General features: G+C 56.0%; 1 protein-coding gene across 2 annotated transcripts; it reads right to left on the reverse strand.

The window, feature by feature from the left end:
• Positions 1-517: 517 nt before the first annotated feature.
• Positions 518-21,185, reverse strand: LOC121108156 (translation initiation factor IF-2-like). 2 transcript variants are annotated; one of them, XM_040655069.2, is made up of 4 exons: positions 21,070-21,185; positions 13,664-13,927; positions 11,816-12,070; positions 518-1,138 (listed from the first exon to the last, which is right to left on the reverse strand). In XM_040655069.2, exons 1-4 carry the CDS (start codon positions 21,149-21,151, stop codon positions 549-551), a joined length of 1,191 nt encoding a protein of 396 aa, XP_040511003.2. In that variant the 5' UTR covers positions 21,152-21,185; the 3' UTR covers positions 518-548. The 2 variants fall into 2 exon arrangements, with proteins under 2 accessions (XP_040511003.2, XP_040511004.1); XM_040655070.1 differs by lacking the exon at positions 21,070-21,185 and adding an exon at positions 18,735-18,896.
• Positions 21,186-26,554: the final 5,369 nt, after the last annotated feature.

Below are 26,554 nucleotides of genomic sequence, written 5' to 3' on the forward strand. Positions count from 1 at the left end.
CCATACCCCTTATCCCCTCCATAGACCCCATATCCCCCCCACCCCACAGACCCCATATCTCCCCCATAGACCCCATATCCCCCCCACCCCATAGACCCCATTAACCCCCCATCAAACCCATACCCCCCCACCCCATATCCCCCTATACCCCCCCACCCCATAGACCCCATAGCCCCCCCCACCCCATATCCTCCCTTCCCCATAGACCCCATAGCCCTCCCCACCCCATATCCCCCCACCCCATAGACCCCATAAGCCCCCCAGACCCCATATCCCGCCATAGACCCCATATCCCCCCATAGACCCCATATCCCCCCCCACCCCATAGACCCCATTAACCCCCCATCCAACCCATACCCCCCCCACCCCATATCTCCCCCCACCCCATATCCCCCCCCCACCCCATAGACCCCATTAACCCCCCATCCAACCCATACCCCCCCACCCCATATCCCCCCCCCACCCCACTGACCCCATACGCCCCCCCACCCCATATCCCCCCCCATAACCCCTCACCGTGGGTCTCCATCACTTCCAGCTCCACCTCCTCAGCCCCCCCGCTGCCCCCCCCGGCCTTTTTCTCCTCCTCCTCCTCCTCCTCCTCCAACCCCCCCCCCCCCTCCATCAAAATCCCCCATATTGGAGTCCCCCCAAACCCCCGCCCCATAAAAGATGGGGTCCCCTTTTAGGGGAGGGAGGGGGGAGGGGAAATCCCAGCCTTTGGGGGCGGGGCTTAAACCGCGGGCGTGGCTTAGATCGTGGGCGGGGCTTAGATCGCGGGCGTGGCTTAAGCCGGGGGCGTGGCTTAGATCGGAGGCGTGGCTCGCGTTGGGGGCGTGGCCTCGTAGCCCCGCCCACTCGCAGCGGTACCGCCCACTTTGGGAGCGCCGCAGCCCCCATAGGAACAGCGCCCCCATTGGGCCCAAACCCCCCCCGGGAGCCGCCCAACCTTTTAAGATGGGCGGACCGGAAGTGCGGCCCGAATACCCTCCCCGGAACCACGTGACCTGAGATGGGGGAGGGGGGGGGGAGAGGAGGAGGAGGGTGGGCCGAGCCGTTTCCGGTTGCTTTTTTGGGGGGGGGGGGCGGCACGGGACCTCCAACGACGCACCCGGGGGGGCCCGAAGCGACTGAGCCTCTGTGGGGAAAGGAGACACATAGGGATACGTGGGGACCCCACAGGGACCCCATTGGGACCCCATAGGGATCCTATAGGGACCCCATTGAGACCCCACTGGGACCCCATAGGGATCCTATTGGGAGCCCATTGAGACCCCATAGGGATCCTATAGACATAGGGATACGTGGGGACCCCATAGGGATCCTAGAGAGACATAGGGATACGTGGGGACCCCATAGGGACCCCATTGGGACCCCATAGGGATCCTATAGGGACCCCATTGAGACCCCATTGGGACCCCATAGGGATCCTATTGGGACCCCATTGAGACCCCATAGGGATCCTATAGACATAGGGATACGTGGGGACCCCATAGGGACCCCATAGGGATCCTATAGGGACCCCATTGGGACCCCATAGGGATACATGGGGACCCCATAGGGATCCTAGAGAGACATAGGGATACGTGGGGACCCCATAGGGACCCCATTGGGACCCCATAGGGATCCTATTGGGACCCCATTGAGACCCCATAGGGATCCTATAGGGACCCCACTGAGACCCCATTGGGACCCCATAGGGATCCTATAGGGACCCCACTGAGACCCCATTGGGACCCCATAGGGATCCTATAGGGACCCCATTGAGACCCCATTGGGACCCCATAGGGATACATGGGGACCCCATAGGGATCCCATTGAGACCCCATTGGGACCCCATAGGGATCCTATAGGGATCGCACTGAGACCCCATTGGGACCCCATAGGGATACATGGGGACTCCATAGGGATCCTACTGGGACCCCATTGAAACCCCATAGGGATCCTATAGGGACCCCATTGAGACCCCATTGGGACCCCATTGGGATCCTATTGGGAGCCCATTGAGACCCCATAGGGATCCTATAGACATAGGGATACGTGGGGACCCCATAGGGACCCCATAGGGATCCTATAGGGACCCCATTGGGACCCCATAGGGATACATGGGGACCCCATAGGGATCCTAGAGAGACATAGGGATACGTGGGGACCCCATTGGGACCCCATTGGGACCCCATAGGGATCCTATAGGGACCCCACTGAGACCCCATTGGGACCCCATAGGGATCCTACAGGGACCCCATTGAGACCCCATAGGGATCCTATAGGGACCCCATTGAGACCCCATTGGGACCCCATTGGGATCCTATTGGGAGCCCATTGAGACCCCATAGGGATCCTATAGACATAGGGATACGTGGGGACCCCATAGGGACCCCATAGGGATCCTATAGGGACCCCATTGGGACCCCATAGGGATACATGGGGACCCCATAGGGATCCTAGAGAGACGTAGGGATACGTGGGGACCCCATAGGGACCCCATTGGGACCCCATAGGGATCCTATAGGGACCCCACTGAGACCCCATTGGGACCCCATTGGGATACATGGGGACCCCGTAGAGATTCCATTGGGACCCCATGGGGACCCCATAGGGATCCTAGAGAGACATAGGGATACGTGGGGACCCCATAGGGACCCCATTGGGACCCCATAGGGATCCTATAGGGACCCCACTGAGACCCCATTGGGACCCCATAGGGATCCTATAGGGACCCCACTGAGACCCCATTGGGACCCCATAGGGATCCTATAGGGACCCCATTGAGACCCCATTGGGACCCCATAGGGATACATGGGGACCCCATAGGGATCCCATTGAGACCCCATTGGGACCCCATAGGGATCCTATAGGGATCGCACTGAGACCCCATTGGGACCCCATAGGGATACATGGGGACTCCATAGGGATCCTACTGGGACCCCATTGAAACCCCATAGGGATCCTATAGGGACCCCATTGAGACCCCATTGGGACCCCATTGGGATCCTATTGGGAGCCCATTGAGACCCCATAGGGATCCTATAGACATAGGGATACGTGGGGACCCCATAGGGACCCCATAGGGATCCTATAGGGACCCCATTGGGACCCCATAGGGATACATGGGGACCCCATAGGGATCCTAGAGAGACATAGGGATACGTGGGGACCCCATAGGGACCCCATTGGGACCCCATAGGGATCCTATAGGGACCCCACTGAGACCCCATTGGGACCCCATAGGGATCCTACAGGGACCCCATTGAGACCCCATAGGGATCCTATAGGGACCCCATTGAGACCCCATTGAAACCCCATTGGGATACATGGGGACCCCATAGGGACCCCATAGGGATCCTATAGAGACATAGGGATACGTGGGGACCCCATTGGGACCCCATAGGGATCCTATAGGGATCCCATTGAGACCCCATTGGGACCCCATAGGGATACATGGGGGACCCCATAGGGATCCTATAGGGACCCCATTGAGACCCCATTGGGACCCCATAGGGATACATGGGGACCCCATAGGGATCCTAGAGAGACATAGGGATACGTGGGGACCCCATTGGGACCCCATAGGGATCCTATAGGGATCGCATTGAAACCCCATTGAGACGCCATAGGAATACATGGGGACCCCATTGGGACCCTATAGGGACCCCATTGAGACCCCATTGAGACCCCATATGGATCCTATAGGGACCCCATTGGGACCCCATAGGGATCCTATAGGGACCCCATAGGGACCCCATAGGGATCCTATAGGGACCCCATTGAGACCCCATTGGGACCCCATAGGGATACATGGAGACCCCATAGGGACCCCATTGGGATCCTATAGGGACCCCATTGAGACCCCATTGGGACCCCATAGGGATACATGGAGACCCCATAGGGACCCCATTGGGATCCTATAGGGACCCCATTGAGACCCCATTGGGACCCCACTGGGATACATGGGGACCCCATAGGGATCCTATAGGGACCCCATTGAGACCCCATTGGGACCCCACTGGGATACATGGGGACCCCATAGGGATCCTATAGGGACCCCATTGAGACCCCATTGGGACCCCATTGGGATACATGGGGACCCCATAGGGATCCTATAGGGACCCCATTGAGACCCCATTGGGACCCCATTGGGATACATGGGGACCCCATAGGGATCCTATAGGGACCCCATTGAGACCCCATGGGGACCCCATAGGGATACAGGGAGACCCCGTAGAGATTCCATTGAGACCCCATTGGGACCCCATTGGGATACATGGGGACCCCATAGGGACCCCATAGGGATCCTATAGAGACATAGGGATACGTGGGGACCCCATTGGGACCCCATAGGGATCCTATAGGGACCCCATTGGGACCCCATTGGGATACATGGGGATCCCATAGGGATCCTATAGGGACCCCATTGAGACCCCATTGGGACCCCATAGGGATACATGGGGACCCCATAGGGATCCTATTGAGACCCCATAGGGATACATGGGGACCCCATAGGGATCCTATAGGGACCCCATTGGGACCCCATTGGGATACATGGGGACCCCGTAGAGATTTCATTGAGACCCCATTGGGACCCCATTGGGATACATGGGGACCCCATAGGGATCCCATAGGGATCCTATAGAGACATAGGGATACGTGGGGACCCCATTGGGACCCCATAGGGATCCTATAGGGACCCCATTGGGACCCCATTGGGATACATGGGGATCCCATAGGGATCCTATAGGGACCCCATTGAGACCCCATTGGGACCCCATAGGGATACATGGGGACCCCATAGGGATCCTATTGAGACCCCATAGGGATACATGGGGACCCCATAGGGATCCTATAGGGACCCCATTGGGACCCCATTGGGATACATGGGGACCCCGTAGAGATTTCATTGAGACCCCATTGGGACCCCATTGGGATACATGGGGACCCCATAGGGATCCCATAGGGATCCTATAGAGACATAGGGATACGTGGGGACCCCATTGGGACCCCATAGGGATCCTATAGGGACCCCATTGGGACCCCATTGGGATACATGGGGATCCCATAGGGATCCTATAGGGACCCCATTGAGACCCCATTGGGACCCCATAGGGATACATGGGGACCCCATAGGGATCCTATTGAGACCCCATAGGGATACATGGGGACCCCATAGGGACCCCATAGGGATACATGGGGACCCCGTAGAGATTCCATTGAGACCGCATTGGGACCCTATAGGGATACATGGGGACCCCATAGGGATCCTATAGGGATCCTATAGAGACATAGGGATACGTGGGGACCCCACAGGGACCCCATTGGGACTCCATTGGGACCTCATAGGGATCCTATAGGGACCCCAGGGGGACCACAGGGGGACCCCATTGAGACCACATTGGGACCCTATAAGGATACATGGGGACCCCATAGGGACCCCATAGGGATCCTATAGGGACCCCATAGAGACCCCATGGGGAACCAAAGCCCCCATAGAGACCCCATAGAGACCCATAAAGACCTATAGAGTCCCACAGAGACCCCATAGAGACCCACAGAGACCCCATAGGGACCCACAGAGACCCCATAGAGACCCCATAGAAACCCCATAGAGCCCCACAGAGACCCCATAGAGACCCTATAGGGACCCACAGCCCCCATAGAGACCCATTGGGACCCATAGAGTCCCACAGCGACCCCATAGAGACCCATAGTGCCCTATAGAGACCCACAGAGACCCCATAGAGACCCCATAGGGACCCACAGCCCCCATAGAGACCCCATAGAAACCCCATAGAGCCCCATAGAGACCCATAGTGCTCTACAGAGACCCACAGAGACCCCCATAGAGACCCCATAGAGACCCCATAGGGACCCACAGCCCCCATAGAGACCCCATAGAAACCCCATAGAGCCCCATAGAGACCCATAGTGCTCTACAGAGACCCACTTAGACCCCATAGAGACCCCATAGGGACCCACAGCCCCCATAGAGACCCCATAGAGACCCATTGGGACCCATAGAGTCCCACAGAGACCCCACAGAGACCCCACAGAGACCCCATAGGGACCCACAGCCCCCATAGAGACCCCATAGAAACCCCATAGAGCCCCATATAGACCCCATAGAGACCCATAGTGCCCTATAGAGACCCACAGAGACCCCATAGAGACCCCATATAGACCCACAGCCCCCATAGAGACCCATTGGGACCCATAGAGTCCCACAGCGACCCCATAGAGACCCATAGTGCCCTATAGAGACCCACAGAGACCCCATAGAGACCCCATAGGGACCCACAGCCCCCATAGAGACCCCATAGAAACCCCATAGAGACCCCATAGAGACCCCATAGAGACCCCATAGAGACTCCATAGAGACCCATAGTGCCCTATAGAGACCCACAGAGACCCCATAGAGACCCTATAGGGACCCACAGCCCCCATAGAGACCCATTGGGACCCATAGAGTCCCACAGCGACCCCATAGAGACCCATAGTGCCCTATAGAGACCCACAGAGACCCCATAGAGACCCCATAGAAACCCCATAGAGCCCCATAGAGACCCATAGTGCTCTACAGAGACCCACAGAGACCCCATAGAGACCCCATTGGGACCCACAGCCCCCATAGAGACCCCATAGAGACCCATTGGGACCCATAGAGTCCCACAGAGACCCCACAGAGACCCCACAGAGACCCATAGTGCCCTATAGAGACCCACAGAGACCCCATTGGGACCCACAGCCCCCATAGAGACCCCATAGGGACCCATTGGAACCCATAGAGTCCCCCAGAGACCCCACAGAGACCCCACAGAGACCCCATAGGGACCCACAGCCCCCATAGAGACCCCATAGAAACCCCATAGAGCCCCATATAGACCCCATAGAGACCCATAGTGCCCTATAGAGACCCACAGAGACCCCATAGAGACCCTATAGGGACCCACAGCCCCCATAGAGACCCATTGGGACCCATAGAGTCCCACAGCGACCCCATAGAGACCCATAGAGCCCTATAGAGACCCACAGAGACCCCATAGAGACCCCATAGGGACCCACAGCCCCCATAGAGACCCCATAGAAACCCCATAGAGCCCCATAGAGACCCATAGTGCTCTACAGAGACCCACAGAGACCCCATATAGACCCCATAGAGACCCATAGTGCCCTATAGAGACCCACAGAGACCCCATAGAGACCCCATATAGACCCACAGCCCCCATAGAGACCCATTGGGACCCATAGAGTCCCACAGCGACCCCATAGAGACCCATAGTGCCCTATAGAGACCCACAGAGACCCCATAGAGACCCCATAGGGACCCACAGCCCCCATAGAGACCCCATAGAAACCCCATAGAGACCCCATAGAGACTCCATAGAGACCCATAGTGCCCTATAGAGACCCACAGAGACCCCATAGAGACCCTATAGGGACCCACAGCCCCCATAGAGACCCATTGGGACCCATAGAGTCCCACAGCGACCCCATAGAGACCCATAGTGCCCTATAGAGACCCACAGAGACCCCATAGAGACCCCATAGAGACCCCATAGAGACCCACAGCCCCCATAGAGACCCCATAGAAACCCCATAGAAACCCCATAGAGACCCATAGTGCTCTACAGAGACCCACAGAGACCCCCATAGAGACCCCATAGGGACCCCCAGCCCCCATAGAGACCCATTGGGACCCATAGAGTCCCACAGAGACCCCATAGAGACCCATAGTGCCCTATAGAGACCCACAGAGACCCCATAGAGACCCCATAGAAACCCCATAGAGCCCCATAGAGACCCATAGTGCTCTACAGAGACCCACAGAGACCCCATAGAGACCCCATTGGGACCCACAGCCCCCATAGAGACCCCATAGAGACCCATTGGGACCCATAGAGTCCCACAGAGACCCCACAGAGACCCCATGGGGAACCAAAGCCCCCATAGAGACCCCATAGAGACCCATAAAGACCTATAGAGTCCCACAGAGACCCCATAGAGACCCACAGAGACCCCATAGGGACCCACAGAGACCCCACAGAGACCCCATAGAAACCCCATAGGGACCCACAGCCCCCATAGAGACCCCATAGAAACCCCATAGAGCCCCATATAGACCCCATAGAGACCCATAGTGCCCTATAGAGACCCACAGAGACCCCATAGAGACCCTATAGGGACCCACAGCCCCCACAGAGACCCATTGGGACCCATAGAGTCCCACAGCGACCCCATAGAGACCCATAGAGCCCTATAGAGACCCACAGAGACCCCATAGAGACCCCATAGGGACCCACAGCCCCCATAGAGACCCCATAGAAACCCCATAGAGCCCCATAGAGACCCATAGTGCTCTACAGAGACCCACAGAGACCCCACAGAGACCCCATAGAGACCCATAGTGCCCTATAGAGACCCACAGAGACCCCATTGGGACCCACAGCCCCCATAGAGACCCCACAGAGCCCCATAGAGACCCCACAGAGCCCCATAGTGCCCTATAGAGACCCAGAGAGACCCCATAGGGACCCACAGCCCCCATAGAGACCCCATAGAAACCCATTGGGACACATAGAGTCCCACAGAGACCGCACAGAGACCCCATAGAGACCCATAGTGCCCCATAGACACCCCATAGAGACCCCGTAGAGACCCCGTAGAGACCCCGTAGAGACCCATTGGGACCCATAGAGTCCCACAGCGACCCCATAGAGACCCATAGTGCCCTATAGAGACCCACAGAGACCCCATAGAGACCCCATAGGGACCCACAGCCCCCATAGAGACCCCATAGAAACCCCATAGAGCCCCATAGAGACCCATAGTGCTCTACAGAGACCCACAGAGACCCCATAGAGACCCCATAGGGACCCACAGCCCCCATAGAGACCCCATAGAAACCCCATAGAGACCCCATAGAGACCCATAGTGCCCTATAGAGACCCACAGAGACCCCATAGAGACCCTATAGGGACCCACAGCCCCCATAGAGACCCATTGGGACCCATGGAGTCCCACAGAGACCCCATAGAGACCCATAGTGCCCTATAGAGACCCACAGAGACCCCATAGAGACCCCATAGAAACCCCATAGAGACCCATAGTGCTCTACAGAGACCCACAGAGACCCCATAGAGACCCCATTGGGACCCACAGCCCCCATAGAGACCCCATAGGGACCCATTGGAACCCATAGAGTCCCCCGGAGACCCCACAGAGACCCCACAGAGACCCCATAGAGACCCATAGTGCCCTATAGAGACCCACAGAGACCCCATTGGGACCCACAGCCCCCATAGAGACCCCACAGAGCCCCATAGAGACCCATAGTGCCCTATAGAGACCCAGAGAGACCCCAGAGAGACCCCATAGAGACCCACAGCCCCCATAGAGACCCCATAGAAACCCCATAGAGACCCCATAGAGACCCCATAGAGACCCACAGAGACCCCATAGAGACCCTATAGGGACCCACAGCCCCCATAGAGACCCATTGGGACCCATGGAGTCCCACAGAGACCCCATAGAGACCCATAGTGCCCTATAGAGACCCACAGAGACCCCATAGAGACCCCATAGAAACCCCATAGAGACCCATAGTGCTCTACAGAGACCCACAGAGACCCCATAGAGACCCCATTGGGACCCACAGCCCCCATAGAGACCCCATAGGGACCCATTGGAACCCATAGAGTCCCCCGGAGACCCCACAGAGACCCCACAGAGACCCCATAGAGACCCATAGTGCCCTATAGAGACCCACAGAGACCCCATTGGGACCCACAGCCCCCATAGAGACCCCACAGAGCCCCATAGAGACCCATAGTGCCCTATAGAGACCCAGAGAGACCCCAGAGAGACCCCATAGAGACCCCATAGAGACCCACAGCCCCCATAGAGACCCCATAGAAACCCCATAGAGACCCATAGTGCTCTATAGAGACCCACAGAGACCCCATAGAGACCCTATAGGGACCCACAGCCCCCATAGAGACCCATTGGGACCCATAGAGTCCCACAGCGACCCCATAGAGACCCATAGTGCCCTATAGAGACCCACAGAGACCCCATAGAGACCCCATAGGGACCCACAGCCCCCATAGAGACCCCATAGAAACCCCATAGAGCCCCATAGAGACCCATAGTGCTCTACAGAGACCCACAGAGACCCCATAGAGACCCCATAGGGACCCACAGCCCCCATAGAGACCCCATAGAGACCCCATAGAGACCCATAGTGCCCTATAGAGACCCACAGAGACCCCATAGAGACCCTATAGGGACCCCCAGCACCCATAGAGACCCATTGGGACCCATGGAGTCCCACAGAGACCCCATTGGGACCCACAGCCCCCATAGAGACCCCATAGAGACCCATTGGGACCCATAGAGTCCCACAGAGACCCCACAGAGACCCCACAGAGACCCCATAGAGACCCATAGTGCCCTATAGAGACCCAGAGAGACCCCATAGGGACCCACAGGCCCCATAGAGACCCCATAGGGACCCATTGGGACACATAGAGTTCCACAGAGACCGCACAGAGACCCCATAGAGACCCATAGAGCCCCATAGACACCCCATAGAGACCCCATAGAGACCCCATAGAGACCCCGTAGAGACTCATAGAGTCCCACAGAGACCCCATAGAGACCCCACAGAGACCCCACAGAGACCCATAAAGACCCATAGAGTCCCACAGAGACCCTACAGAGACCCCATAGAGACCCATAGTGCCCTATAGAGACCCACAGAGACCCCATAGAGACTCCATTGGGACCCCGTAGAGACTCATATAGTCCCACAGAGACCCCATAGAGACCCCACAGAGACCCCATAGAGACCCATAAAGACCCATAGAGTCCCACAGAGACCCCACAGAGACCCATAAAGACCCATAGAGTCCCACAGAGACCCTACAGAGACCCCACAGAGACCCATAGTGCCCTATAGAGACCCACAGAGACCCCATAGAGACCCCGTAGAGACCCCGTAGAGACTCATAGAGTCCCACAGAGACCCCATAGAGACCCCACAGAGACCCCATAGAGACCCATAAAGACCCATAGAGTCCCACAGAGACCCCACAGAGACCCCACAGAGACCCCATAGAGACCCATAGTGCCCTATAGAGACCCACAGAGACCCCATTGGGACCCACAGCCCCCATAGAGACCCCACAGAGCCCCATAGAAACCCCATAGAGACCCATAATGCCCTATAGAGACCCAGAGAGACCCCAGAGAGAACCCATAGGGACCCACAGGCCCCATAGAGACCCCATAGAAACCCATTGGGACACATAGAGTCCCACAGAGACCCCACAGAGACCCCATAGAGACCCATAGTGCCCCATAGACACCCCATAGAGACCCCATAGAGACCCCGTAGAGACCCATTGGGACCCATAGAGTCCCACAGAGACCCCACAGAGACCCCACAGAGACCCCACAGAGACCCCATAGAGACCCCATAGAGACCCATAAAGACCCATAGAGTCCCACAGAGACCCTACATAGACCCCATAGAGACCCATAGTGCCCTATAGAGACCCACAGAGACCCCATTGGGACCCACAGCCCCCATAGAGACCCCACAGAGCCCCATAGAGACCCCATAGAGACCCATAGCGTCCTATAGAGACCCAGTGAGACCCCATAGGGACCCATAGTGCCCTATAGAGACCCAGAGAGACCCCATAGTGCCCTATAGAGACCCAGAGAGACCCCGTAGGGACCCATAGAGACCCCACAGTGCCCCATAGCGCCCCACAGACCCCATTTACCCCCGTGACCCCGTGACCCCATGACCTCTCACCTCCTAACACCACGTGAACGGTTCCGGAACGTTCTCCAATGGCGCAATCGTAACGACCCACGTGATTTTCACCCATTGGTCCCAATTTAAGCTCCGCCCCTTCCGGCCACGCCCCCCGGTGAATGCGGTGCCCCCAATGGAACCACCGCGCGGGGGGCGTGGCCTTGCGAGTGGGCGTGGCCTTGGCGGGGGGCGTGGCCACGGGGCATTGCAGGGTCACATTGGAGCCAATGGGGGCAGCCAGGAAGAGCTTTTCTGGGGGGGGGGGGGGGGGAAATTTTGGGGTCATTCGGCTCTTTTTGACCATTTTCCATCGAATTTCTCCCTTCCTTCCCCACACTTCCCTTCACCCGATTCCATTTTCCCCATTTTTTCCACCCTTTTTCTGTTTTTCCCCCCGAAATTCCCGTTTTTTGCCTATTTCCCCACCCATTTCCTCCTTAATTTCCCCACTTCCCCCCAATTTCCCCTTCACTTTCCCCATTTCCTCATCACTTTCCCCATTTCCACATTAATTTCCCCACTTCCCCCCAATTTCCCCATCGGTTTCCCCATTTCCTCATCAATTTCCCCATTTCCTCACTAATTTCCCACTTCCCTCCCCAATTTCCCCATCAGTTTCCCCATTTCCTCATCAATTCCCCCATTTCCTCATTAATTTCCCCACTTCCCCCCAATTTCCCCTTCACTTTCCCCATTTCCTCATCACTTTCCCCATTTCCTCATTAATTTCCCCACTTCCCCCCAATTTCCCCATCAGTTTCCCCATTTCCTCATCAATTTCCCCATTTCCTCATTAATTTCCCCACTTCCCCCCAATTTCCCCATCACTTCCCCATTTCCTCATTAATCTCCCCATTTCCTCATTAATTTCCCCACTTCCCCCCAATTTCCCCATCAGTTTCCCCATTTCCTCATCAATTCCCCCATTTCCTCATTAATTTCCCCACTTCCCCCCAATTTCCCCATCGGTTTCCCCATTTCCTCATCAATTTCCCCATTTCCTCATTAATTTCCCCTCTTCCCCCCAATTTCCCCATCAGTTTCCCCATTTCCTCATCACTTTCCCCATTTCCTCATTAATTTCCCCACTTCCCCTCAATTTCCCCAGCAGTTTCCCCATTTCCTCATCACTTTCCCCATTTCTTCATTAATTTCCCCACTTCCTCCCCCAATTTCCCCATCACTTTCCCCATTTCCTCATTAATTTCCCCATTTCCTCATTAATTTCCCCAATCCCCCCCCCAATTTCCCCCATTTCCCCAAATCCCCTTTTTCTCTCCCTTCCTCCCTCTCTCTCCCCTTTCCCCCCACCCCATTTCCCCCCCAATTCCCCCACTTTCCCCACTTTTCCCCTTTTTCCCCCCAATTCCCATTTCCCTCATTTTTCCCCAATTTCCCCCATTTCCCCAAATCCCATTTTTCTCTCCCCTCCCTCCTCTTTCGCCCCTTTTCCCCCATCCCGTTTCCCTCCCATTTCCCCCACTTTCCTCACTTCCGCCTTTTTTCCCCCATTTCCCCTTTCTACCCATTTTTCCCCAATCCCCCCCCAATTTCCCCCATTTCCCCAAATCCCCTTTTTCTCTCCCCTCCTCCCTCTCTCTCCTCTTTCCCCCCACCCCATTTCCCCCCCAATTCCCCCACTTTCCCCACTTTCCCCCTTTTTCCCCCCATTTCCCCTTTCCCCCATTTTTCCCCAATTCCCCCCCAATTTCCCCCATTTCCCCAAATCCCCTTTTTCTCTCCTCTCCCTCCCCTCCCTCCCCTTCCCCCCTACCCTCCCCCATGCCCCAACCGCCCCACTTTCCCCCAAAACCCCGCTTTTTCACCCCATTTCCCAACACTCACTGCTCCCCTCCACGTTCACCAGCGTCGTGCTCACGGCCCCGCCCATCTGGCACACGTACGGCCCCGATTGGCTGAGGCGGAGGCGGGGCAACACCAAAGCCCCGCCCTTCCCAAGCCCCAAGGCCCCGCCCCCTCGGCCCACAGCCAATAGGAGAAGGGGCGGCGCCTCCTCGGCCGCGCCCACCCGCGTCCAACGTAACCGGGGGGGGAGAAACGCCGGGGGGGAACCGCGGAGGGCGGAGTCACAGCGCAGCAGAGCCGACCCTGGGGGGGCACGGAGACCGCGTCGGCCATTGGGAGCCATGGGGACACACTGGGACACATTGGGACCATAGGGACACATTGGGACTCATTGGGACCCATGGGGACACATAGGGACACATAGAAACCATAGGGACCCATTGGGACCCATAGGGATACATTGGGACACATAGGGGCACATTGGGACCCATAGGGACACATTGGGACACACTGGGACACATTGGGACCATAGGAACCCATAGGGACCATAGGGACACATAGAGACACATTGGGACCATAGGGACTCATTGGGACCATAGGGACACATTGGGACCCATAGGGACCCATAGGGACGCATTGGGACCCATAGGGACACATTGGGACCCATAGGGACTCATTGGGACCCATAGGGACACATTGGGACACATAGGGACCATAGGGACCCATTGGGACCCATAGGGACACACTGGGACACATTGGGACCATAGGGACACATTGGGACTCATTGGGACGCATGGGGACACACTGGGACACATAGAAACCATAGGGACCCATTGGGACCCATAGGGACACATTGGGACACACTGGGACACATTGGGACCATAGGAACCCATAGGGACCATAGGGACACATAGGGACACATTGGGACCATAGGGACCCATGGGGACACATAGGGACACATTGGGACCCATAGGGACACACTGGGACACATTGGGACCATAGGGACACATTGGGACTCATTGGGACCCATGGGGACACATAGGGACACATAGAAACCATAGGGACCCATTGGGACCCATAGGGATACATTGGGACACATAGGGGCACATTGGGACCCATAGGGACACACTGGGACACATTGGGACCATAGGGACACATTGGGACTCATTGGGACCCATGGGGACACATAGGGACACATAGAAACCATAGGGACCCATTGGGACCCATAGGGATACATTGGGACACATAGGGGCACATTGGGACCCATAGGGACACATTGGGACACACTGGGACACATTGGGACCATAGGAACCCATAGGGACCATAGGGACACATAGAGACACATTGGGACCATAGGGACTCATTGGGACCATAGGGACACATAGGGACCCATAGGGACACATTGGGACCCATAGGGACCCATAGGGACGCATTGGGACCTATAGGGACCATAGGGACACATAGGGACCCATAGGGACACATTGGGACCCATAGGGACCCATAGGGACGCATTGGGACCATAGGGACCCATAGGGACACATAGGGACACATAGGGACCCATAGGGACCCATAGGGACCCATAGGGACTATAGGGACACATTGGGACCCACAGGGACACATAGGGACCCATAGGGACCCATAGGGACACATAGGGACACATAGGGACCATAGGGACCCATAGGGACCATAGGGATGCATTGGGGCACATTGGGACCATAGGGACACATAGGGACCATAGGAACCCATAGGGACACATAGGGGCACATTGGGACCCATAGGGACACACTGGGACACATTGGGACCATAGGGACACATAGGGACTCATTGGGACGCATGGGGACACATAGAAACCATAGGGACCCATTGGGACCCATAGGGATACATTGGGACACATAGGGACACATTGGGACCCATAGGGACACACTGGGACACACTGGGACACATTGGGACCATAGGAACCCATAGGGACCCATTGGGACCCATAGGGACACATTGGGACACATAGGGGCACATTGGGACCCATAGTGACCATAGGGACACATTGGGAGTCATTGGGACCATAGGAACCCATAGGGACCCATAGGGACCCATAGGGACACATTGGGACACATAGGGGCACATTGGGACCCATAGAGACCATAGGGACACATTGGGAGTCATTGGGACCATAGGGACCCATGGGGACCATAGGGACACATAGAGACCATAGGGACACATAGGGACTCATTGGGACCCATAGGGACACATTGGGACACACTGGGACACATTGGGACCATAGGAACCCATAGGGACCATAGGGACACATAGAGACACATTGGGACCATAGGGACTCATTGGGACCATAGGGACACATAGGAACCCATAGGGACACATTGGGACCCATAGGGACCCATAGGGACGCATTGGGACCCATAGGGACACATTGGGACCCATAGGGACTCATTGGGACCCATAGGGACACATTGGGACCCATAGGGACACATTGGGACACATAGGGACACATTGGGATCATAGGGACTCATGGGGACACACTGGGACTCATTGGGACCATAGGGACACATTGGGACTAATTGGGACACATTGGGACACATAGGGACCCACTGGGACCCATAGGGACACATAGAGACCAAAGGGACCCATTGGGACCCATTGGGACCCATAGGGACACATAGGGACACATTGAGACCCATTGGGACCATAGGGACACATTGGGACCATAGGGACCCATAGAGACACATAGGGACCCATTGGGACCATAGGGACACATAGGAACCCATAGGGACACACAGGGACACATAGGGACCCATTGGGACCATAGGGACACATTGGGACCATAGGGACCCATAGAGACACATAGGGACCCATTGGGACCATAGGGACACATAGGAACCCATAGGGACACATAGGAACCCATAGGGACGCACAGGGACCCATAGGGACACATTGGGACCCATAGGGACACTGGGACACATTGAGACCATAGGGACAAATAGGGACTCACTGGGGCACATTGGGACACATACGGACCATAGGGACCCATAGAGACCATAGGGACACATTGAGACCCATGGGGACCCATTGAGACCATAGGGGCACATTGGGACACACAGGGACACATTCGGACCGTAGGGACACATTGGGACACATAGAGACCCACTGGGACCCACAGGGACGCATTGGGACCATAGAAACCCATAGAGACCATAGGGACCCATAGGGACACATTGGGACCCATAGGGACACAGAGGGACCATAGGGACACATAGGGACACATAGGGACCCCTTGAGACCATAGGGACACATTGGGACCCATAGGGACACATAGAGACCAAAGGGACCCATAGGGACACATAGGGACACATAGGGACCCTGGGGGGCACATTGGGACCCATAGGGACCCATTGGGACACATAGGGACCATAGGGACCATAGGGACACATAGGGACCCATAGGGACACATAGGGACCCATAGGGACACATTGGGACCCATAGGGACCCATAGGGACACATAGGGACCCATAGGGACACAATGGGACCCATAGAGACACATTGGGACCCATAGGGACACATTGGGACCCATAGAGACCCCATAAAACCCCATAGAACCCATAGAAACTCTCAGAGCCACATAGAGACCCCGTAGAGACCCCATAGAACCTCACAGACACCTCAGAGAGATCCCATAGAACCCCATAGAACCCCATAGAGCCCAATAGAGACCCCATAGAACCCCACAGAACCCATAGAACCCCATAGATCCCATGGAGATCCCATAAAACCCAAAGAACCCCACAGAGCCCCATAGAGACCCCATAGCATCCCATAGAATCCATAGAACCCCATAGAGACCCCTTTAAACCCCATAAAACCCCATAGAACCCATAGAGACCCCATAAAACCCCATAGAACCCATAGATCCCCATAGAGACCCCATAGAACCCCATAAAGCCCCATAGAACCCCATAGACCCCATAGAGACCCCATAGAGACCCCCCCCAGACGGTCACCCACCGGCGGCTGTCGCTTTTAGGGTCTCCCTGTGGGCCACCCCAAACCCCATAGAACCCCATAGAACCCATAGAGCCCCACCGAACCCATAGAACCCCATAGAGACCCCATAAAACGGCATCGAACCCCATACAGTCCCAAAGAGACCCCATTGGAACCCATAGAACCCCATAGAGACCCCTTAAAACCCCACAGAACCCATAGAACCCCATAGATCCCATAGAGACCCCATAAAACCCCATAGAACCCCACAGAGCCCCATAGAGACCCCATAGAATCCCATAGAACTCCATAGAAACCATAGAGACCCCATAAAACCCCATAGAACCCCATAGATCCCATAGAGATCCCATAAAACCACATCAAACCCCACAGAGCCCCATAGAACCCCATAGCATCCAATGGAGACCCCATAAAACCTCATAGAACCCCATAGAACCCATAGAGCCCCATAGAGACCACATAGAACTCCCATAGATCCCATAGAGACCCATAAAGCCCCATAAAATCCCATAAAACCCATAGAACCCCATAAAACCCCATAAAGACCCCATAGAGACCCCCCACAGCCCGTCACCCACCGGCAGCCGTCACTTTTAGGGTCTCCCCATGGGCCACCCCAAACCCCATAAAACCCCATAGAACCCATAGAGCCCCATAGAACCCATAGAACCCCATAGAACCCCTCAGAGCCACACAGAGGCCCCATAGAGACCCCATAGAACTCCATAGACACCCCATAGAGACCCATAGAGACCCCATAAAACCCATAGAACCCCATAGAGACCCCATAGAGCCCCTTAAAACCCCATAAAACCTCATAGATCTCCATAGAATCCCACAGAAACCCCATAGAGACCCCATAAAACCCCATCGAACCCCATAGATCCCATAGACACCCCATAAAACCCCATCGAACCCCATAGATCCCATAGAGACCCCATAAAACCCCATAGAACCCATACAGTGCAATAGAACACCATAGAGCCCCATAGAGACCCCCTAAAACCCATAGAGCCCCATAAAACCCCTTAGAACCCACAGAACCCCATAAAGACCCCATAGAGACCCCATAGAGACCCCCCCCCAACCCATCACCCACCGGCGGCCGTCGCTTTTAGGGTCTCCCCGTGGGCCGCCCCAAAACCCATAGAACCCCATAGAACCCATAGAGCCCCATAGAACCCCATAGAACCCCTCAGAGCCACACAGAGGCCCCATAGAGACCCCATAGAACTCCATAGACACCCAATAGAGACCCCATAGAGACCCCATAATGCCCCATAGAATCCCATAGATCCCATAGAGACCCCATAGAGCCCCTTAAAACCCCATAAAACCCCATAGATCTCCATGGAATCCCACAGAAACCCCATAGAGCCCCATAAAACCCCATAAAACCCCATAGAACCCCATAGATCCCATAGAGACCCCATAGAGCCCCTTAAAACCCCATAAAACCCCATAGATCTCCATGGAATCCCACAGAAACCCCATAGAGCCCCATAAAACCCCATAAAACCCCATAGAACCCCATAGATCCCATAGAGACCCCATAGAGCCCCTTAAAACCCCATAAAACCCCATAGAACCCCATAGATCCCACAGAAACCCCATAGAGCCCCATAAAACCCCATAAAGCCCCATAGAACCCCATAGATCCCATAGAGACCCCATAGAGCCCCATAAAACCCCATAAAACCCCATAGAACCCATAGACACCCCATAAAACCCCACAGAACACATAGAACCCCATCGATCCCATAGAGAGCCCATAAAACCCTATAAACCCCCATAGAACCCCATAGAACCCATAGAGCCCCATAGAGAGCCCATAAAACCCCATAAAACCCACAGAACCCCAATGAGACCCCAGAGAGCCTCATAAAACCCCTTAGAACCCACAGAACCCCATAAAACCCCATAGAGACCCCATAGAGACCCCCCCCATCCCGTCACCCACCGGCGGCTGTCGCTTTTAGGGTCTCCCTGTGGGCCACCCCAAACCCCATAGAACCCCATAGAACCCATAGAGCCCCACCGAACCCATAGAACCCCATAGAGACCCCATAAAACGCCATCAAACCCCATAGAGTCCCAAAGAGACCCCATAGGAACACATAGAACCGCATAAAGCCCCATAGAACCCCATAGATCCCATAGAGACCCCATAGAGACCCCATTGAGCCCCATAGAACCCCATAGAACCCATTGAACCCAATAGAACCCCTCAGAGCCACACAGAGGCCCTGTAGAGACCCCATAGAACCCCACAGAGCCCCATAGAGACCCCATAGAATCCCATAGAATCCATAGAACCCAATAGATCACATAGAGACCCCATAAAACCCCATCGAACCCCATAGAGTCCCATAGAACCCCATAGATCTCATAGAGACCCCATAGAAACCCATAGAACCCCATAGAGACCCCTTAAAACCCCACAGAACCCATAGAACCCCATCGATCCCATAGAGAGCCCATAAAACCCTATAAACCCCCATAGAACCCCATAGAACCCATAGAGCCCCATAGAGAGCCCATAAAACCCCATAAAACCCACAGAACCCCATAGAGACCCCATAGAACCCCATAGAGCCCCATAAAACCCATAAAACCCACAGAACCCCAATGAGACCCCATAGAGCCTCATAAAACCCCTTAGAACCCACAGAACCCCATAAAGACCCCATAAAACCCCATAGAGACCCCCCCCAACCCATCACCCACCGGCGGCCGTCGCTTTTAGGGTCTCCCTGTGGGCTGCCCCAAAACCCATAGAACCCCATAGAACCCATAGAGCCCCATCGAACCCATAGAACCCATAGAACCCCATAGAGACCCCATAAAACGCCATCGAACCCCATAGAGTCCCAAAGAGACCCCATAGGAACACATAGAACCGCATAAAGCCCCATAGAACCCCATAGATCCCATAGAGACCCCATAGAGACCCCATAGAGCCCCATAGAACCCCATAGAACCCATTGAACCCAATAGAACCCCTCAGAGCCACACAGAGGCCCTGTAGAGACCCCATAGAACCCCACAGAGCCCCATAGAGACCCCATAGAATCCCATAGAATCCATAGAACCCAATAGATCACATAGAGACCCCATAAAACCCCATAGAACCCCATAGATCCCATAGAGACCCCATAAAACCCCATCGAACCCCATAGATCCCATAGAGACCCCATAAAACCCCATCGAACCCCATAGATCCCATAGAGACCCCATAGAGCTCCATAAAACCCCATAAAACCCACAGAACCCCATAGAGACCCCATCGAACCCCATAGAGCCCCATAAAACCCATAAAACCCACAGAACCCCAATGAGACCCCATAGAGCCTCATAAAACCCCTTAGAACCCACAGAACCCCATAAAGACCCCATAGAGACCCCATAGAGACCCCCCCCAACCCATCACCCACCGGCGGCCGTCGCTTTTAGGGTCTCCCCGTGGGCCGCCCCATAGAAACCCATAAGGCCGAGCAGCGCCAGCGCGGCCGCCATGGCTGTAGGGTCGCAAATAGGGACAGGATGTGGCGTCACTGCGGGGCGGTGGGCCGTGACCGGGGGGGTCCCACGGGACCCTACAGGTGGCACCGCGGCCCCAACCCCCCCCCGTCGCGTCCCTGACCCCATAACTCCACCCCATTGGCTCCCCATGGGACCCCAACCCCGTAACTCCACCCTATTGGTATCCTATGGGACCCCAACCCCATAACTCCACCCTATTGGTACCCTATAGGACCCCAACCCCATAACTCCACCCCATTATGGGATATTGACCCCATAACTCCACCCCATATGCTCCCCATGGGACCCCGACCCCATAACTCCACCCCATAGGCTCCCCATGGGACCCCGACCCCATAACTCCACCCTATTGGTATCCTATGGGACCCCAACCCCATAACTCCACCCTATTGGCACCCTAAGGGACCCCAACCCCATAACTCCACCCTATTGGTATCCTATGGGACCCCAACCCCATAACTCCACCCCATAGGCTCCCCATGGGACCCCGACCCCATAACTCCACCCTATTGGTATCCTAAGGGACCCCAACCCCATAACTCTACCCTATTGGTACCCTATGGGACCCCGACCCCATAACTCCACCCCATTATGGGATATTGACCCCATAACTCCACCCCATTGGCTCCCCATGGGACCCCAACCCCATAACTCCACCCCATTGGCTCCCCATGGGACCCCGACCCCGTAACTCCACCCTATTGGTATCCTATGGGACCCCAACCCCATAACTCCACCCTATTGGCACCCTAAGGGGCCCTAACCCCATAACTCCACCCTATTGGTATCCTATGGGACCCCAACCCCATAACTCCACCCTATTGGTACCCTATAGGACCCCGACCCCATAACTCCACCCTATTGGTATCCTATGGGACCCCAACCCCATAACTCCACCCTATTGGTACCCTATAGGACCCCGACCCCATAACTCCACCCCATTATGGGATATTGACCCCATAACTCCACCCCATATGCTCCCCATGGGACACCGACCCCATAACTCCACCCCATAGGCTCCCCATGGGACCCCGACCCCATAACTCCACCCTATTGGTATCCTATGGGACCCCAACCCCATAACTCCACCCTATTGGTACCCTATAGGACCCCGACCCCATAACTCCACCCTATTGGTACCCTATAGGACCCCGACCCCATAACTCCACCCCATTATGGGATATTGACCCCATAACTCCACCCCATATGCTCCCCATGGGACCCCGACCCCATAACTCCACCCCATAGGCTCCCCATGGGACCCCGACCCCATAACTCCACCCTATTGGTATCCTATGGGACCCCAACCCCATAACTCCACCCTATTGGTACCCTATAGGACCCCGACCCCATAACTCCACCCTATTGGTACCCTATAGGACCCCGACCCCATAACTCCACCCCATTATGGGATATTGACCCCATAACTCCACCCCATATGCTCCCCATGGGACCCCGACCCCATAACTCCACCCCATAGGCTCCCCATGGGACCCCGACCCCGTAACTCCACCCTATTGGTATCCTATGGGACCCCAATCCCATAACTCCACCCTATTGGTATCCTATGGGACCCGAACCCCATAACTCCACCCCATTGGTACCCTAAGGGACCCCAACCCCATAACTCCACCCTATTGGTATCCTATGGGACCCCGACCCCATAACTCCACCCCATTGGCTCCCCATGGGACCCCAACCCCATAACTCCACCCTATTGGCACCCTAAGGGGCCCCAACCCCATAACTCCACCCTATTGGTACCCTATGGGATATTGACCCCATAACTCCACCCTATTGGTACCCTATAGGACCCCAACCCCATAACTCCACCCTATTGGTATCCTAAGGGGCCCTAACCCCATATCCTGACCCCATTGGTACCCTTTGGGATATTGACCCCATAACTCCACCCCATTGGTTCCCCATGGGACCCCAACCCCACAACTCCACCCTATTGGTACCCTATGGGATATTGACCCCATAACTCCACCCCATTGGTTCCCCATGGGACCCCAACCCCATAACTCCACCCTATCGGTATCCTAAGGGACCCCGACCCCATAACTCCACCCCATAGGCTCCCCATGGGACCCCGACCCCATAACTCCACCCTATTGGTATCCTATGGGACCCCAACCCCATAACTCCACCCTATTGGTACCCTATAGGACCCCGACCCCATAACTCCACCCTATTGGTATCCTAAGGGGCCCCAACCCCATAACTCCACCCTATTGGTACCCTATAGGACCCCGACCCCATAACTCCACCCCATTATGGGATATTGACCCCATAACTCCACCCCATATGCTCCCCATGGGACCCCGACCCCATAACTCCACCCCATAGGCTCCCCATGGGACCCCGACCCCATAACTCCACCCTATTGGTATCCTATGGGACCCCAACCCCGTAACTCCACCCTATTGGCACCCTAAGGGACCCCAACCCCATAACTCCACCCTATTGGTATCCTATGGGACCCCAACCCCATAACTCCACCCTATTGGCACCCTAAGGGGCCCTAACCCCATAACTCCACCCTATTGGTATCCTATGGGACCCCAATCCCATAACTCCACCCTATTGGTACCCTATAGGACCCCGACCCCATAACTCCACCCTATTGGTATCCTATGGGACCCCAATCCCATAACTCCACCCTATTGGTATCCTATGGGACCCCGACCCCATAACTCCACCCTATTGGTATCCTATGGGACCCCAACCCCATAACTCCACCCTATTGGTACCCTATAGGACCCCGACCCCATAACTCCACCCCATTATGGGATATTGACCCCATAACTCCACCCCATATGCTCCCCATGGGACCCCGACCCCATAACTCCACCCTATTGGTATCCTATGGGACCCCAACCCCATAGCTCCACCCCATTGGCACCCTATGGGATATCAACCCCATAACTCCACCCCATTGGCACCCCATTATGGGACACCGACCCCATTGTCCCCCCATAATGGGACACAGATCCCATTGGCACCCCTTTATGGGACATTGACCCCATTGGCACCCCATAATGGGACCCCAACCCCATTCCTCCACCCCATAACGGGACACCGACCCCACTGTCACCCCTTTATGGGACACTGACCCCATTGTCCCCCCTTTATGGGGCACTGACCCCATTTCTCCACCCCATAATGGGACCCCGACCCCATTGTCCCCCCATAATGGGACCCTGACCCCATTCCTCCACCCCATAATGGGACACCGACCCCATTGTCACCCCATAATGGGACATCGACCCCATTGTCCCCCCTTTATGGGGCACTGACCCCATTGGCACCCCATAATGGAACCCCGACCCCATTCCTCCACCCCATTATGGGACACCGACCCCATTGTCCCCCCATAATGGGACCCTGACCCCATTCCTCCACCCCATAATGGGACCCCGACCCCATTGTCACCCCATAATGGGACACTGACCCCATTGTCACCCCATAATGGGACACCGACCCCATTCCTCCACCCCATAATGGAACACCGACCCCATTGTCCCCCCATAATGGGACCCCGACCCCATTGCCATCCCATAACGGGACACCGACCCCATTCCTCCACCCCATTATGGGACACCGACCCCATTGTCACCCCATAATGGGACACCGACCCCATTCCTCCACCCCATAATGGGACACTGACCCCATTGTCCCCCCATAATGGGACACCGACCCCATTGTCCCCCCATTATGGGGCACTGACCCCACTGTCCCCCCATTATGGGGTACTGACCCCATTGTCCCCCCATTATGGGACCCCGACCCCATTCCTCCACCCCATTATGGGACACCGACCCCATTGTCCCCCATAATGGGACCCCGACCCCATTGCCATCCCATAATGGGGCACTGACCCCATTGTCCCCCATTATGGGACCCCGACCCCATTGGCACCCCATAATGGGACACTGACCCCATTCCTCCACCCCATAATGGGACCCCGACCCCATTGCCATCCCATAACGGGACACTGACCCCATTGTCACCTCATTATGGGACACCGACCCCATTGTCCCCCCATAATGGGACCCCGACCCCATTGTCACCCCATAATGGGGCACTGACCCCATTGTCCCCCCATAATGGGACCCCGACCCCATTGTCACCCTATAATGGGGCACTGACCCCACTGCCCCCCATAATGGGACACCGCCACCCCATATGGGACACCGCTATGGGGTCGGTGTGTTCTATGGGGCCCTATAGGTCGCACAGCCATACACGACACACGCAGCGCTTTGGGGTCGTTTATTGCCACGCCGTCCCCCATCCCGACCCCATAACCTTCCCACCCCCTCCCCCTCCCCATATCTATGGGGTTTCTGTGGGGTCAACCATGTCCCTATGGGGCCACCATGTCCCTATGGGGCCGCCACATCCCTATGGGGCCACCGAGGTCCCTATGGGGTCACACACATCGCTGTAGGGTCACTGAGGACCTTATGGGGTCACACACATCCCTATAGGGCCACCCATGCTGCTATGGGGTCACTGAGGTCCTTATGGGTTCAACCACGTCCCTATAGGTTCATTGAGCACCCTATGGGGTCACTGAGGTCTATATGGGGTCACACACATCGCTGTGGGGTCACTGAGGTCCTTATGGGTTCAATCACATCCCTATAGGGTCACTGAAGTCCCTATGGGGTCACACACATCCCTATAGGGCCACCCATGTCTCTATGGGGTCACTGATTTCCTTATGGGTTCAACCACGTCCCTATAGGGTCACTGAGATCCCTATGGGGTCACTGAGGTCCCTATGGGGTCACTGAGGACCCTATGGGGTCACACACATCCCTATAGGGTCACCCACGTTGCTATGGGGTCACTGAGGTCCCTATAGGGTCACTGACATCACTGTGGGGTCACTGAGGTCCTTATGGGTTCAACCACATCCTTATAGGGTCACTGAGGACCATATGGGGTCACACACATCCCTATAGGGCCACCCATGTTGCTATGGGGTCACTGAGGTCCCTATAGGGTTCAACCACGTCCCTATAGGGTCACTGAGATCCCTATGGGGTCACTGAGGTCCCTATGGGGTCACTGAGGACCCTATGGGGTCACACACATCCCTATAGGGCCACCCATGCTGCTATGGGGTCACTGAGGTCCTTATGGGTTCAACCACATCCCGATAGGGTCACTGAGATCCCTATGGGGTCACTGAGCTCCCTATGGGGTCACTGAGGACCCTATGGGGTCACACACATCGCTGTGGGGTTACTGAGGTCTTTATGGGTTCAACCACATCCTTATAGGGTCACTGAAGTCCCTATGGGGTCACACACATCCCTATAGGGCCACCCATGTTGCTATGGGGTCACTGAGGTCCTTATG

The sequence above is a fragment of the Gallus gallus genome, chromosome 36 (genome assembly GCF_016699485.2).
Source record: "Gallus gallus isolate bGalGal1 chromosome 36, bGalGal1.mat.broiler.GRCg7b, whole genome shotgun sequence".
Taxonomy (NCBI): domain Eukaryota; kingdom Metazoa; phylum Chordata; class Aves; order Galliformes; family Phasianidae; genus Gallus; species Gallus gallus.